Here is a 16,384-nt window from a genome sequence, read left to right on the forward strand (position 1 = left end):
GATTAATAACATACGCCCGATGTAAATAAGATTTATATAAAACAAAACATTAACGTGTAAAATTTTATTTGTGTTTATAATACTTCTCATACACATAAAAATAATGTGAACACAATTTTTTTTATGAAATAAAACCCTATGAAAAATTATGTAAATATGAGATAAAATTGAGGCCCAACATTAAACTAAAATTATTCCTCTTATTTGTACCATCGTGACAAACTTTCTAAAATGTCACAATATGAAATATATCATTGCCAAGACATGCATATACCAAGTTCTGCATAAGATGAATTTTTAACATTATAAACATTGCATATAAATTTGTATTACATAACCTAAGAGATATAAACACGAAGAAAAACATGAAAATCAGTAAAAAAAAACATAATATCATTGAAAAATAACACAAAAATCACATTAAAATTTATATAAAATAAATTAGTAGCATAGAAGTTTATATAAATTTAAATATATGAAAAATAATAAAAACGTTAAATTAATATTATGATAATTTATTTTTTAATAGAAATACGATGAATACTTATTTAGTTTTGAAACTAGTATGGATGGTTTTGAAAATATATGTGCCTTATCTAGTTATCAAATCAAAGGTTAAAATTTATATTAATGTTACGTTTGGCAAGAGTTTTTTTTTTAATGTTTTAACATATGTAAGCAGTTTGAGAATTTTTAACTATTCATATGATTTGTTTTTGAAAAACAGAAGGAATTGCTTTTATTTACTTTGAAGATCTCTTTATTTTTTTATAAAAAATTGTACTCAATTTTTTAATATATTTTATATTTAATTATCATATATATGTATTAAATAAAAGTTTTTATATTACTACACATATAAATGTATAATTTAATTTTAGAATAATGAGTGTGATTTTTGTGTTGAGTTAGAAAGAAATGATGATGAATAAAGATTGGAACACGAAGAAGAAAATGTGATGAAAAATATGTTATTATTAAATAATAGAATAGTGAGGCGACTACTTACAATGGGATTGTCTCTACAACTAACAAACAAATGGCTTTTGATGTATAAAATTACATTAATTGTGACATGATTTGTGCTTTTCAAATGTTAGTTGATTGAGTTAAAGTGGGATTTTGACACTTTCATGCCTGTAATTAATTTACTTAGAAATGAATCAAAATTTGTGTTGTTTGTATGTGGAAACATTTATTTAAATTAATAAAAAATTAAACACATGTCTAAACAATAAACCTACCTCATTCACGACAAAAAAATTTAACAATATCCGGTCACTATTTCTAAATTCTTATTACAAAATTGTTTGTTATAATTAATAATAATTAAATACTAAATATAAATATATTATTTTGAAATTTTAATTTTATTAATATGATATTTTAAATGTTTTTGGATACAAATGAAATATAATCATTTTATTATAAAAAAATATATATAGATAAAAGAGTTGTAGTAAAATAAGCATAAGAAGAAATGGAGGTGGAAGTTGATGATAGGAGGGACCAAGAAAGGGGGCCTGACTTTTTCTTTCACGATTGAAAAGGATGGGGTCCCACTTTTTGCTTTATTTCCCCATTTTGCCTTTTTATTTATATTTTTCTAATATTTAATTTTCTCTCTCTTTGCACTTTTAGCTTAGTCATCATCTTTTTTTTCCATATACACCCACCAATTTCTATCTCCTACCTCCATAAACCCAAAACAGAGGAATAAATAATTAAATAAAACAGGGCAAAAACCTGAAAATAGAGCTCAAAACAGGGGAAAAATACAGAGCAAAAGCAGCAAAAAAACAGAGAGAAATTCTGGAAGGCTCCTTGCTTTGGGGTTTCTCGTTGTAATTTCCTTTTTATATATATATAAAATTCCCATTTCGATATTAGAGCTAGTAACCGATCTTGTCATCTTTTTTTTTCCCCTCAAGGTAAATTTCTTATTTCTCTTAAGATTAAAGCTTTTAATTTGATTTTCATTTCTGGGTCTGCTTTTAATTTGATTTTCATTTCTGGGTCTTTCTCTTTTCCTTCACTTCATTTTGATTTCATTTACGGTTGTAGATTCACTTTTTTTTTATTTGTTAGTACATATTGGTTTATTGGTTTGTTGATTGATCTCCTTTATTATTTTTTTTTGCTTAATTTGTTTGTTTGTTTGTGTGGTTTTTGCTTTGATTATGGAGTTCAGTCTTTAGATTGAAGTTCTAATTCTTTAATTTTACATGTTCTGGAATGGAATTAGTCTTGCTTGTAGTGCTTTTCATGGGAAGCTTACTCCCCTGCCTTTTTCCTTTTTATTAAAATTAAAAAATAGTTTCACTTTTTTTTTTTACTTGTTTTATTTTGACTGTTTGAGTCGTCATGGATGACTAAAATTTAATGAGGAATTTTCTCTCTTCTACTCAATTCTGTTTTGAGTGTGTCTATGTGTATTTCGCTTTTGCTTATTCTCTTATTGTATAATTTATTGTTTTCTGTTTGTTTCTAGATGCTTAGAACTGTTAACTTTTTGGCTGTCATTATAGAGAAAATTAGCGACTTTTAGCGACTTTTACTCTTAAACAGTGCTGATCATGTGAACTCTTGGATGATTAAAGTGACTTCTAGAATTTGAACCCTTCGCTATATCACTATTGTGTGATCAAATTTTAAGTAATTAAGCTACCCCATATAGTCAGTAGATGTTGATTGAGCTTGCTTTTACATCAAACATGAACTGAAATCTCTTCTAACAACAATCTTTTACTCTTCTCTATATGACAGCTATTGAAGGGAACGAAGAAATAGCAGAGTCCGGGATCATCTGAGAAGCTACTTGCCCCACTTGATGTATAGTTTGCTTAGAATCCTGTAAATTTTGGAGAAAAGCTCTAGTGTTTGGTTAGGACTAGTGTGATTGGAAAGATGGGTTACATTTGTGATTTCTGTGGTGATCAACCTTCGCTGGTATATTGCCGGTCTGATGCTGCTTGTTTATGTTTGTCATGCGATCGAAATGTCCATTCTGCTAATGCTCTGTCAAAACGCCATTCGAGAACATTGTTATGTGAAAGATGCAATTCACAGCCTGCTTTTGTTAGATGTGCTGAAGAAAAGGTTTCCCTCTGTCAAAACTGTGATTGGATGGGTCATGATGCCTCTACCTCGAATTCAACACATAAGAGGCAAACAATTAATAGTTATTCCGGTTGCCCATCATCTGGGGAACTTTCTTCCATATGGTCATTTTTTTCACAACCAGATTCTGCAGGCGAATCTGCTTGTGAGCAGGAATTAGGTTTGATGAGCATCTCTGAGAACATAGAGAGTACTTCCTGGGACCCTACAGTAAACACCATTAGCCACAACAGTGCTGTTGTTGTTGAGGTTAATGATGACTGCAATGTGGATAAGGGAAGTGGCTGGACCAGAACTTCGATTCCTGAACACAGACCTGCACCACAACTTCTGGATCAGCCAGCCGGATCAACATATACATCACTGCCCAAGGTAAATGATGAATTCTGAATATTTGTCTTTGACAAACTTAGATGCAATATCCTTTGAGGTACTTTCAGGCCCTTGATATCTGAGTCTCTTGGGGCAATATTAAAGAACTATGATAAGCTTTTCAAGAACGGGTCTAAATTTGCAAATGCATTCTGCAGTCCGTGCTTAGTGCTGAAAGCATATTTACAGCGAGTATTCTGTTATAGCTACTCCTTCTGACCAGCAAACTAGCTTAAGTGAAAACTTCTTGTTCCAATTAGTTTCTTCTGTGGAAGAACCTTATGCCAATTTCAATTCCTTCCTTTTATTGATTTCATTTTATGATGGAAATTGAAGTTCCATCCAGTTGAACTTGATTGAGTTTTCATTTAAATGTAAAAGATGTTGATCTTTCAGTAGACCTGCAGTATAACTTGAACTTTTATTCAGTTTTTTTTTTTTCTTGGCCCAAAAGCAACTCAAGTTTTACTGTAATATTACAGATGACTATTCAGAAGGCCTTCACAGTGGAATTACTATATCACTAACCTGGTCCTCAGTTATATTTGTGATCTTATGCCTTTTCTTCCATGGGTTCATAATTGGAATCTAGATCTCTCTGATTTCACCCAAATGAATTTCTTTCTGCTTCTAGTCTAATGCCATCATCTACATTGTTGAAGTATTACATTTATTTTAATTGAGAGGGAAAAGGACAGTGTGAAAGTGATGTACACAAGAAACAGGGAAAGTTGGTTGATGTTTTTGTTGGAAGTCATCAAAATTTTGTTCTGATCATAAGAAGATTGATTATTTGTAATTTTGTAGAATTTTAGTATCAGATGGTTCAAGTTCATTTTTGACACAGTAGAGATAATATATTCCCTTTTGGGAACCTTTGCTAATTTTGTACTTAATTTGCAGTTTTGTCCTCAAACAAAGTATCCTGGACTTTCTGAGGATGATCTGTACGATGACTTCAACATAGATGAAGTTGATTTGAACCTTGAAAACTATGAAGAACTCTTTGGGGTAACTCTCAATCATTCGGAAGAACTTTTAGAGAACGGTGGAATTGATAGCTTATTTGGGACAAAAGACATGTCTGCTGCTGATTCCACCTGTCAGGGTGCAGTGGCTGCTGAGGTTATCTCAATTTCTTTTGTTCTTGCTTTGTGGTGAATTTTTTAGATGTTATGAATTTTTTTTCATGGTGTTCTTGATTAGAACTTGTGATACATATTGCATATTTGAGCTATTTTCTTTTCTTAATGTGTAAAATGGAAGCATTCCTTGTCAGATTAAAATAGAGAAAAAAATTGACGATCATGAGAAGCTTTAATTTGGTGAACAGACTGTTAGTTTAGTTGTAGTTATAGTACATCCTACACAATTTCTACTAGATTTTCCATTCTGTTCCTCGAAGGAAATTATTCATTTTGGTGGGGGGATCAATAGCATCAATAACCTTAATTTCCAGACATGAGTAATGTATCCAAATGAAGTTTATTGTCCTTCCATTTGCTGTGTTTTCATTTTGAATAATGATGAAATTTCAGTAGTATCTGGAGAAAAACAATCTTGATTCTCAGACATAACCAATATAAAAAAGGAAGTTTATTTCTCCTTCCAGTTTCAGGAAAATGCTCCTCTTTTGACTGTGTCGATTATATAGCGCATTATTGGTGCTGAGATTGAGGATTCCTCAAGCTTGCAAGTACTTGATCTTTCAGTGCCTTCTTGATTATTATTAGATCGGCTTTCTTGTAAAATATGTATGTTTTAATAATCTGCTTATGAACATTGGCACTTCAATCTGCTTGGATATTACATGTTTGTTTCATCTTCGTTAGGGAGTCATATTGTACAAAATCATTCATGGTGCACTAAGAATTTCAAGTTGTACTTGGAAAATGTTCTTACAATATTCTTGTCCAGGGCTCATCCATTGGACTGGTCAATGCAATCCAGCCAGCATGCAGCAATGCGGCATCAGCTGATTCTGTGATGAGCAATAAAACGGATTCAATTCTGTGTTTTACGACAAAGCATGCACATTCAAGCCTCTCGTTTTCTGGCCTTACTGGAGAGAGTAGCGCTGGTGATTATCAAGATTGTGGGGCTTCATCAATGCTCCTCATGGGAGAGCCTCCCTGGTGTCCTCCATGTACTGAGAGCTCGATCCCATCAGCAACTCGAAGTGATGCTGTCATGCGTTACAAGGAAAAGAAGAAGACACGGAAGTAAGTATACGCTGATAACCCATATAAAGTGTACATATTTTCTAGTTATATTTAGATATAATTATTAGGTTGTTGCATTTGTTGTTTTAGTGCTTCTTGCATTAAAAATTTCTGGATTTTGAGATGTTCTTCCTTTCAATTCCTCTCCTGCGTCTGAATTTTTAGTTCTATGGATTGATGTACCACATGGGTTACTAAGTATACTATCATGGCTTGAGTTCATGTTCTCTCTTGCACTTCCTAGTTTTTTCTTCTTATGGACTTTCTCTATTGGCCTTTAAGTTTCAGTTTAGGCATGCAGCAATGGATTCACGTCTCCAAATAAAATATATCAAACCTGTAACGTTTTAACATTTGTATTTTTTCTTGTATCTGAGTATCATCATCTATAAGTTGTGTGTTTTCGTTGCTATTCTTGTCATTGAAGGAGCTTGTTTGATTGCGGTGCCCGCTAGCAAGGAAAGGTGGGTTGGCTACATCCATGTATATTTATCTCTGGGAAATGAGATATATATTCTCTTTACTGTCAGTCTCAACATTTTATTTTACCACTAGTCTTTGATTATAAAAAAACCATTCCACTTGTTGGAGGAATTTTATATGTTTATTAGTTTCATCCTTGTGGCATATGATAGGTTTGAAAAGCGAGTGAGATATGCCTCGCGCAAAGCAAGGGCTGATGTGAGAAAGCGAGTGAAGGGACGCTTTGTCAAAGCTGGTGATGCCTATGATTATGATCCGTTGAATCAAACCAGAAGCTGCTGAGAGTACAAAATTTTTTAACCATGCTTACAAAAAGGAAAGAAACACATGAATGTTAGTTTGAAAGAATTTATTATTCTTTGCCTAATAATGGAGAAATTGATGCTTGTACTTTTTTCTTTCCTGAACTAGTTATATGACAGGGTATATGTATGTATGGTTGTATCTCAGGGCCCCAGGTTTTATCAGGTGATGTTGGATACAGAACTGCCTTGAATAAATTCCCGAGGCCCGGTAATGGAAAGATTCTTGTATCAGGACATCATTCGCCGAGATCTGCCTTTGCCACCACCCAAGCCACTGCTTTCAACCTCATCAGTTCTTCAACCCATCCGTATTCATTCTCGGTGTTAGCGCTTCTATAAAAGCTGCTGCTGTCACCGCCACCACTGCGCCTTGGAATGTCTCAGTTATAGGCAAGAAAGCATGCAGCTGTAGTTTTGCGCCTTTTTTTTTTCCTTCACTTCTGATGGACATGTATGTATAGCATAGGTATTCTATTTCTAAGTTCAGTCTAGTATTTTAATTGTTTGCCAAAAGTAAATAATTGTGCCCGCTGGGTCAGACAACGGATATACACTTGTAGTTCTCTTTTATGGTTGGATTTGTACAGCACTGGATTTGATCACTTTGCACTTTGGATGGACATTGTGTGTAAACTTTTATACAAAAAAAAGAAAAAAAGAAAAAAGAAAAAAGAAAAAAAGAAAACATTTTCTACTCTTTTTTGTATCTACCCCCTTCACCATGAAACAAAGGCAATGCTTCTGAGAATCTGGTGTATCATACAATGCCAAGCAATAGAGCCTTAGGAATAATGGCGAATAACACTTTTATCCCTGTTGATGTATTGTAAGAGACATATTACCCACAGGAATGATTATTATAAGAGGGCATGGACATAACATCGATATGTATAAAAATTTCGTTAATTATTTTCAACAACTAAAACAAAATACATATTGGAAATCTGGTTTGATTACAGTAACTACCAGGATGAACGCATCATCATCAGCTATAAAAGAACCAATAAATCCATAGGCTCACTATGCTCCAATATCTTCCTTTCATGCATCAACAATGGAGCAATGAACGATCAGAGTGCAAATTAAGGCAGTATGGAGAACAATCATTCCTCTTGGTTTAATTCATTTATAAATAATAAATAGACCACTACACAAAATTGGGAAGAAGTAAAGAAAAAGGGAAAAAAATTCAGGTTCAGCTGTTATACTATGGCCTGCAAGAACACTACTACTTAATCTCAAGCTCAAAGGACATCAATCATCATCTGAACCACTATCTACAGACATCCTTCCAACATCATCAACTATTGCCGAGTCCTGTAAACAATTGGCAGAAAAAAACTTGTTACCTAAAATGAAGACGTAAACCCATGCAGTCACTTCCTGCACTCAAAATTCACGAGTAAATCAAATGATGGTGTCTACTAGAGAAAGAGAGGGACATGACTTGTGTAACAATCAAAAGAATTAGCATTCTTACCGCCATTTTATCCCAGTCCTTCAACTTAGGATTTGTTAGCATGTAATTATCACGCAATGGGGCCCAAGCAGGTCCTTCATCATTCATAGAATCAGAAGATGTATTACCCTGCATGTCATAAAGCTGCGTAAGCAATTACAGAAAAGTTTCTACAGAATCCAAATAACAAATAAAGAGGCAATTAATGTGACGTTCCCAGCAAATTATGAGCCTAATTAGATAATTCTTTTGTAGCTTAACACTGACAAGATGATACACATATATGCTAAAGTTTCGTAGATAGACCACAAAAACATCCAAAAGTACTAAGGAAAAAAGGATATCAGGAGAGATATAGCACAAATGCAAGGAATTTGTAAAATACTTAAGAAAATAACCAACCTTACTGGAATAATCGCGTGCTGGCAATGATGTCTTGCCTAGCTCTGAAAAGAAGGCTTCTTTCCTTCGCTTCCTTATCACTAGCAGGAAGCATGAACCACAAAGTCAGAAAACTGGAACTTTAAAAGTAACACACTTTTAAGGGTTATCCAGGGGCAAGCAAAGTTTTCCATAATCTTTTAAAAGTAGCATACGTTAAGTACCATGAAAATTGACATCCGCGCATAAAGAACCTAAATACTACTCAGCTCTAAATCTAGGGTATCAAGGCATAAATATTTTATGAAATCCATTTAATTTTTTCATTTGTACACCATGATAGAACTTAAAACAGCAAACATAGTTTCTATAAGCACCAATAACTAAGAACCATTCCGTTAGATTTAGAACTAGCTGCAGATACAGGAGAAAGATGAAGTTTACTTCAATAAATAAGAACCATTTCAAATCTAAGCTTTTGAAAGAATAAAGTCTCTACCATCTGATCAGATAAAAGTGACAACAGTTTGTATGTAAATGCATATAATATATATATAAAAGGCTCACTGTTCAAGGTGAGAACCACTGAGTGACAAATGTATGAGAAGACTGCCTGGTGATAAATCGATAATAGTATATCATGTCTTTTCTCACTGATCTAGCCATAAAGATGTTAGACATAACTTGAAAGAAATTAAGCAAGAAGCCAAGAACAAGCATTCCAAGTTATTTAAATGCCAAATGCCCATAAGAAGGCCTAATATACAGAACAAGATTTACATGGCAGCCGGGTATTGCACATTTCCCATAATTCAAAAAATTTGCTTTTAGATGTTCAATATAAAATTATAGTTGTAGTGATATAAATATACCTTTTGCATCTTTAGACCTCGAAGGGTCCAATCCTTTCTGAGCCTTTTGTGCTTTATTCACCTACATGATATATGAAACAACAAAAGATTACGCAGAGACTGGATAGTAATAACTATCAATCAGACTAAAAGACAAAATAAGATACTTCAACAAAGAAATTTTAGCTTCCATAAAACAACTTACAGCATTGAATAACTTCACCACTGAAATTTCCAGCAACACATAAAAAAACATAATTAGTATGAGAAGAAATAAGCAATGAACTAAGTTATATGTATAACATTAGAAGAAAATATGGTCTAAAAATACAATACCTCCTTTTGTAGCAATACCGATTAGAAACTTTTCCTGTGAATCCAATTAATTTGCAGGCTTCACATGCCCTTTCTCTGCATCCTGTAACATTAAAATCACATAGCCTAAAAAAAAGCATAACGCAAGCTGTCATTGTAAAATATTTAGCAAATTCCAAGGCAAATACCAAATGTTTTTCTTTCTTAGCTTCTCCTTTGACTTTTCTTTCAGCTTCTTCTTCAGCTAACTTCTTTGCAACAAGTTGCTTATCCCTGATAATACAGGACCCTGTAACAATTTTTAAAAAGAATTATTGGGGAAAAAGAAAACAAAATATTCTATCTGAAATGAAAAAGACCCAAGTTCAGAAAGTAGCATTACCAATGAATCATCAGCCACATTCCTCTTTATAATGTTCTTAAATGCCAACCTGAATGCTCTGACACCTTCCGTAAACCTCATAATCCCAGGTTGAATTTCACCTCCTCCTTGTTCTTCTCCTTCTGAATCATCACTTCCTTCAAAAGAAAGATCTCCGCCGCGCCCTCTCGGGGTATCATGAGAAACTGCCTCCTCCACTGTGTCTTCCTTTTCCTCCTCCTCCTCGTCATCAGAATTGTAGTCACGGGCACGTTTCTCAAACAGATATCTCATTTTTTTACTTTAAACTTTTTTCCTTTACCCTCCAACATCTTGAGCTTCTTATTTTTGGCTTTGTTACCTTTCTTTTTACCCAGATTTCTTTTCCTTTTTCCGGCTGTAAAACTGCCTTCCTCCATTGTCATTATCAGCTTCTTTCTTTCTTTGAACAGAAAAAAAAAAACAAGGATGACAAGAAAGAGAAGATTACAAAAACCCTTTTTAAACCCTAATTATACCGAGAAAACTCAGAAGCAGAACAGTCTTTTATTTTCTAAATGAATTTTCCTTCTCGCTTTATTATTACCATTATTATATTTTATTCAAAAATAAATAAATTAATTTTTATATATTAAATTAAAGAATAAATTAATTTTTATAAAAAATTTATAATTTTTGGTTGTTTGAATTAGTCTTTTCAAGAAAAATAAAATCCATACATTTCACTATTTATTGAAAAAAATTTCTCATGTTGTTTTTGTCAAAAATTTTATTCATTTTACTTGAATTAATCTTTTCGTATCAACTTGAAATATATATATGATACATTAAATGTTACTGATTACTCCAACAATCATATTAACACTTAACAATAAAAATATATGAAAATTTTAATAACAATCACTAATTTATTTTTTGATCTAATATATAATAAGTAATTTATTTTTTTTAATAAAAAGAAAAAATGCAATTCTTTTACCCTTAAATGCCAAAAACTTTTAAGTTCTTTGTTTCGGCCCTTTTATTTTATTTGCGCTCTACATTTCTTTTTCGCTTTTCATGGAATTATATTTTTTGTAGGCAAAATTAAGCATATATGTTAATTTTAAAAAATATTTAGGATATTAAGTTTTTTTTTCCTTAATTTAAGAGCATGGATCGATTTTGAGAGAGATGGCAATTTCTACAAGAAACTTTCTGGGGGGACATGGTAAGGAGAGAGGGTGAAACTTATATTTTCCTAAAAAGAATAAAAGAAAATGGGTGGATTTTGATCTCTTTCAAGGCAAATAAAGAGAATTTATATTTTTCCATTGATTATTTCAAGATTCTGTGGTATAACTTATTTCGGGAATCCCTTCTTTGAATTCTCTTATAATACATTTTCCTTCCCCCTTTAAAACCCACCTCTTCAAATTTATCTCCATTGCTTAAGAACTTTTTGGTTTTCAGATTTTATTCCCATTTCTCATATGGGGTTTCCCTCATTTTCTTCCATTTCTCTTTATTTTTTTTATTTATTTCTTTTGGTGTTGAATTCCAGTTGATTTAGGAAGAAAAAAAAATCAGAACTTTCCTATATGGGTATCCCTCATTTGCTTAGGAAATAAAGTCCCAGTTGGGTTCTGCAGCTTTAGAATGTTTCTCATCAAGTTAGTTTGCCATTTTTTTGCTCATAAAAAATATAAAAATCTAATCTTTTTGCAAAATTTCAAATTCTTTTTCAAAGCTATGCATAAGCTTGGGTTCTATAAATCAAAAGAAGTAGCGATAACATGGAAGATCATGGGCATCGCCATAATAGTTCTGTTCTTAGTGGTGATAACATAAAAGGATGAAAGGATTGGAAGAAGAAGAGTTGAGGAAGATGACACAAGAGTTGTGCTTGTAAAGGTTGACTTGAAAATTTATAATATTAGGCTCCATTTGTTTGTCAGTAAAATGTTTTTCGAAAAATGATTTATTTTTTTTATAAAAATTTATTTTTTTGATGTTTAGATGAATCTATGTGTAAAATATTTTCTGTTGTTTGATAGATTTCTTAAAAATATTTTTCAGAAAAGCTGTTTTTACATATACCAATAAATTTATATGCCATATACATAAGTAGTCCGGATTACATGTGTTGGTTTTTTTAGCAGAAAACTAAAGGAGAAAAAGAAAAACGAATGCAAAATAGTTTGAACAAGAAGAAAATTGAATTTGATCTCCAAAAATCAAATCTTTTTCATTGCCTTAGAAGCATTTATGTTACAATGAAATATGGTAGTTACCTAATGTATAACTGCTCTCAGTAATACATGACAAAAAGCTTAGCTACACACAAAATGTAGCTGACATACCAGCTATAACATCAAACATAAATTAACAACTACTCCTACTAACTTTAAGTATAAATTACAAAGGAACTAAATCAAGTTACAAATGAACAAAATAAACAAAATGCTTCTGCTTCTCTGGTTCAGCTTGGATGCTGGTCTGTATGCTGGTTTGCTGCTGGTTTCCTGTTGCATTACAGGCCAAAGTTCAACAACATCTTATACCTTACTTACTAACAAAGTAGTACATATTCCTTTTAGTGCATTAAGGGGAATTATGATTATGATATGTTGACATCAGAAGAACCTATATATTCTTAAAAAGTAAAGATATGAAAAAGCATAGTGTTGAAATGACTATTCAATGACATTAAAAATAATATCTAGGTGTCTAAAATTCAAATTTAAGGGCATAAGCAAAGCAAATAACAAAGACAATGTCACCACAAAAACTGTAAACTAAATGAAATATCGTAAAGGCTGATCCAGAGATAAAAAATAAAATCTTTATTTGAAGTTCAAGGTCTTTGAAATGAACATACCCAAGCAAGCAACAAGGTATCTTCTAAAGCAATACATTGCAAATGATTTATAGCAATCACGTAGAATCGAACAATCAACACTAATTGATGGATGCACCAATGATACAAACTGTTAAAATATTTAACGTTTATAAGCAATAAAATAATCAACACAAAATATATACCGTACCTTGAGGTCTCGATGGTAAACACCCTTGCTATGGCAGTAATCCACAGCATTAATATGCTGTTGAAAATACTTTCTAGCTTCATCTTCCTTCAACCTTCCTTTGCTTGCCTGGCAGAGGAAGATAACAAGACAATAAAAACCAAATTAATATATAGTAATAAAACGTTGATACACAACTGAGATTTGATTCCTGAAGCACTTTTACATTCCAAGAGTAAACACAAATTTCTTACAATTTTGTCAAAAAGTTCACCACCAGTCACAAGTTCCAGAACAATGTATATTTTCGTCTTGCTAGCCATCACTTGTACCAAGAATATTGCTAGAATTTACCAAGAAATATAGCCTTACCATACTTAAAATATTTTTTAAAAGCCAAGTGGAGTCTTATTTTGACAAAATGCAAGTCAAATTTGAAAGAGAGCAAACGAGAAGCAAGGAAAAAATGCATGGAGATCAATAAAGTAACTAAACTAGTAAAACTTCGTGCCAAACCTCATACAAGCGGATGACATTTGGGTGTATGATGAGTTTCATTGTTGAAATTTATCATTTAATCTGCAAATGGAAAGAGAAAGAAAAATGTAGCATGCATAAGGTAAAACATAAATAAGATTCATAAGGTAAAAAAAATCCATCGCTTAATACTATTTTGAAGAATAGTTTTTTTCTTTTTGGGTAAAACATTAAGCAACCAAATTAGAGACATTCAAATAAGTTAATCTCAATTCAGAATTAAGTCAAGCTCACAAATAAAACATGTATAATTGCCACCAAACTGGAGGACATGTTATCCGGACTCCTCATTTTTCCTAAAATAAAGCATACCACATATGTGCTCAACAAATATTCAAAAATGAGTATGGCGGATTGATCCTCCACTTAAACAAAGGAACTTAGAAAATGTTTAGCAAACCCATGTCAGACTCATACCCATATCTAAAACTCACCACAGAGTTGAGTAACATAGCATTGAGGGGAATAGAACCTGATAAAGAAAAGAAGAAAAGAAATAAACTAAATTATCTTGTATTGACTAAGTTGAATTATACCTTTGAATTATACCTTCTTTTGCAAGCTAATTTCTATTCCGCAAAAACTCTAGGAAACATGCATTAGAGCCATCTCTCCACCTATCAACACTTTCTCTATTGACTCAAATAGCTTTATATTACTAGCATATTGATTTTTGTTCTTTTTTTTTATCAAATCAAGTCAAAAGGGCAAATCTTTGGATTTAAGTTTGAAATGAAATGATAAGCAGAAACAAATTGCCCACACCAACCCAAGAAACGATCAAATTTATGGCAAGATGGATCAAACATCGAAATACAGAATAAAACCAAAACAAAATATGGTATAAGTAACAATCTTAAACGGAATTAACTCACAAAATTCCTAGTACACAAGTCAGACAACAAAGGGGGTTCCGCATTTCGGAATAAGATCCCTTCAATATCAATGTTTCCAGAAACACAAAATAAATATAAACTAAAAAATAAAAATGCTAGAAATCAAAGAACGATCATCGTCTTAAGCCAAGACCTAGCGGACCCAGCGAAGAATTCATGGTAGATTTGCCTGAGAAAGAGAGGAAATGAAACATAATATGCTGAGAAGAGAAGATATGCGACGGACTTTTACCTGGAAGAGAATATGAAGAACGGAACAAGGAAAAGGAATGAAGAACGAAAGAAGAAGAAAAAGCCTTACCTGGATGACGGAGGAACCGAAAAAGGTCATTGACCAAACTTTCTCATCATCGTTCTTCAAAATCGCGCAGCTCTTGAGGAATTTAGGGCAAGGGGTAAGGTACCTGGCAATGGCACTGATTTGCAACCCAATGGGAAGGGGAAGAGGAAGGAGAAATGGGAGAAGAATGTGTTATTTTTTGGAAAATGTCTTACCGAATTTAAAAGGATAAGACATTTTCCCCAAATTGTAGGTCATTTTTGGAAAATATTTTCCAAATATAAAATGTTTTCAAGCTTCCAAATATCGTAAAATCAGGAAAATATTTTCCAAAAAATCAAATCCTTGCAAACAAACGCACCTTTAGTTGGAAATTTATAAATAATTTTATTATTCACAAAAAAAATTCATATGGTACATCAGTTAACAATTTCAATTACAGTGTGCAAAGTGTGGGAACTTTATTTTTCAGGCGTTTAAAATGAAAATTTTTAAAAGTTGGAGACTATTTATATTGTAATCTGTTTAACTCAGCCTAGACATTAGACCCAAATTCGAAAGATTACATTAGTTGTTAGACCCAAATTCGGAAGATTACATTAGTCACCAAAATGACTCAATAAGCTATCGAAGTTTTGAAAACAATCATTTTAAAAACATTTGTTAGTTTTGGAAGAGAACTAGGTTAATTACCAGTTTATTTACTACCCATGATTCTTCATTATAATTTAACAGCGGAAAAGTGATAGTAGTTGTGTTTTTAATAAAAAAGTGAAGTTCATGCATAATTAATTAATGTTCATAATTCAAAGTTCGAAATTCATATTAAATGCCATGCATGCTAAAAGAAAATAAAACTTAAAAGTCTTATGCCACAGTTCAAAATAAAATAATACAATCTCTGAATAATTAAGATATAATAATAAATCTAAAATATATAATCAACTAAAACTAAACCGAGACGAGACCCTCTGAGTGTCATGTCCGCATCCTAACCTGGTGGGTTATCTGTAGAGATGTAAATAAAAAGGGAGTGAGCTATGAAGCTCAGTTACGGAGTTATAGACCCAAATTACGGAGTGCTACAACAAATATTGGAATATTCACACACAAATTATAATATTGAATTCAATTATCATCAAATTAATCCAAATTCATACATAATAGAAGTTATTAGTAAATGAGAGACTAAATCGAACATTCAAACATAATTTAATAGATTCGAGTATGATTAAGGACTAATCTAAATTTTTTTAAAACTTTGGAACTATAACACCCCTAACCCATATCTGTCGTCGGAACAGGGTTACAGAGCATTATCGAAATTTACAGATCAAATAAACAGATAAATCATATCATATAACATTTATATCAGAAACCAATCAAAATCAATCATATTGTCCCTTATGTAAGTCCTCCAGGCCCAAAACATAATTAGAAATAAGTTAGGACCAAACTGGGTACTCAGAAATTTTTTTAGAAAACATAAAAACTTTTCTTAGGTGTAGGGGACACACGCCCGTGTGGTTCACACGGTCAAGAGACACGCTTGTGTCTCAGGTCGTCTGGGTATTTGAATTAGGGTCACACTACCGTGTCCCAGCCCGTGTCTAAACTTGGGAGCTTTCTGACTTGGGTCATACGGCAAGCCACACGCTCATGTGCTAGGCCGTGTGAGCATACTAATTTGCATAAATAAGGTGCAGGGGTCACACGGCCAAGCCACACACCTTTGTGTCAGGTTGTGTGAATAATTTGAGCATTCTGTTTTGCAATTTAAAATATGTAGGGGAC

At 32.5% G+C, this 16,384-nt stretch overlaps 2 protein-coding genes and 1 pseudogene across 4 annotated transcripts; 1 reads left to right on the top strand and 2 right to left on the bottom strand.

The window, feature by feature from the left end:
* The first annotated feature begins 1,629 nt into the window (after positions 1–1,629).
* LOC107924378 (zinc finger protein CONSTANS-LIKE 9) lies at positions 1,630–7,104 on the top strand. Of its 3 annotated transcripts, none has more exons than XR_001691774.2 (6): positions 1,630–1,931; positions 2,767–3,492; positions 4,396–4,617; positions 5,410–5,714; positions 6,350–6,530; positions 6,648–7,104. XR_001691774.2 is itself a non-coding variant. In XM_016854799.2 (6 exons), the coding sequence occupies exons 2-5, from the start codon at positions 2,908–2,910 to the stop codon at positions 6,477–6,479; spliced, it is 1,242 nt and encodes a 413-aa protein (XP_016710288.2). In that variant the 5' UTR covers positions 1,650–1,931; positions 2,767–2,907; the 3' UTR covers positions 6,480–6,513; positions 6,648–7,104. The 3 variants fall into 3 exon arrangements, 2 of the variants coding, with proteins under 2 accessions (XP_016710288.2, XP_016710289.2); XM_016854799.2 differs by having other exon boundaries at positions 1,650–1,931; positions 6,350–6,513; XM_016854800.2 differs by lacking the exon at positions 6,648–7,104 and adding an exon at positions 6,142–6,178 and having other exon boundaries at positions 1,650–1,931; positions 6,350–6,486.
* Positions 7,105–7,391: 287 nt separating this feature from the next.
* LOC107924379 (RRP15-like protein) lies at positions 7,392–10,437 on the bottom strand (annotated as a pseudogene).
* A 1,716-nt stretch (positions 10,438–12,153) lies between these two features.
* LOC121209790 (CBL-interacting protein kinase 23-like) lies at positions 12,154–14,797 on the bottom strand. The gene is made up of 5 exons (XM_041081276.1): positions 14,612–14,797; positions 13,393–13,456; positions 13,132–13,202; positions 12,899–13,006; positions 12,154–12,373 (listed from the first exon to the last, which is right to left on the bottom strand). The coding sequence occupies exons 2-5, from the start codon at positions 13,433–13,435 to the stop codon at positions 12,278–12,280; spliced, it is 318 nt and encodes a 105-aa protein (XP_040937210.1). The 5' UTR covers positions 13,436–13,456; positions 14,612–14,797; the 3' UTR covers positions 12,154–12,277.
* Positions 14,798–16,384: the final 1,587 nt, after the last annotated feature.

This window comes from Gossypium hirsutum, chromosome A11 (genome assembly GCF_007990345.1).
Source record: "Gossypium hirsutum isolate 1008001.06 chromosome A11, Gossypium_hirsutum_v2.1, whole genome shotgun sequence".
NCBI classification, from domain to species: Eukaryota; Viridiplantae; Streptophyta; class Magnoliopsida; order Malvales; family Malvaceae; genus Gossypium; species Gossypium hirsutum.

Coding starts and splice junctions, on each gene's coding strand:
- LOC107924378 (XM_016854799.2), top strand. CDS start 2,908: ATGGGTTACATTTGTGATTTCTGTGGTGATCAACCTTCGCTGGTATAT. Junction 4,618..5,409: donor AGGGTGCAGTGGCTGCTGAG/GTTATCTCAATT, acceptor ATTCTTGTCCAG/GGCTCATCCATTGGACTGGT. Junction 5,715..6,349: donor GAAAAGAAGAAGACACGGAA/GTAAGTATACGC, acceptor GGCATATGATAG/GTTTGAAAAGCGAGTGAGAT.
- LOC121209790 (XM_041081276.1), bottom strand. CDS start 13,435: ATGAAACTCATCATACACCCAAATGTCATCCGCTTGTATGAGG. Junction 13,007..13,131: donor GTGAACTTTTTGACAAAATT/GTAAGAAATTTG, acceptor TTCCTCTGCCAG/GCAAGCAAAGGAAGGTTGAA. Junction 12,374..12,898: donor TTTACCATCGAGACCTCAAG/GTACGGTATATA, acceptor GTAATGCAACAG/GAAACCAGCAGCAAACCAGC.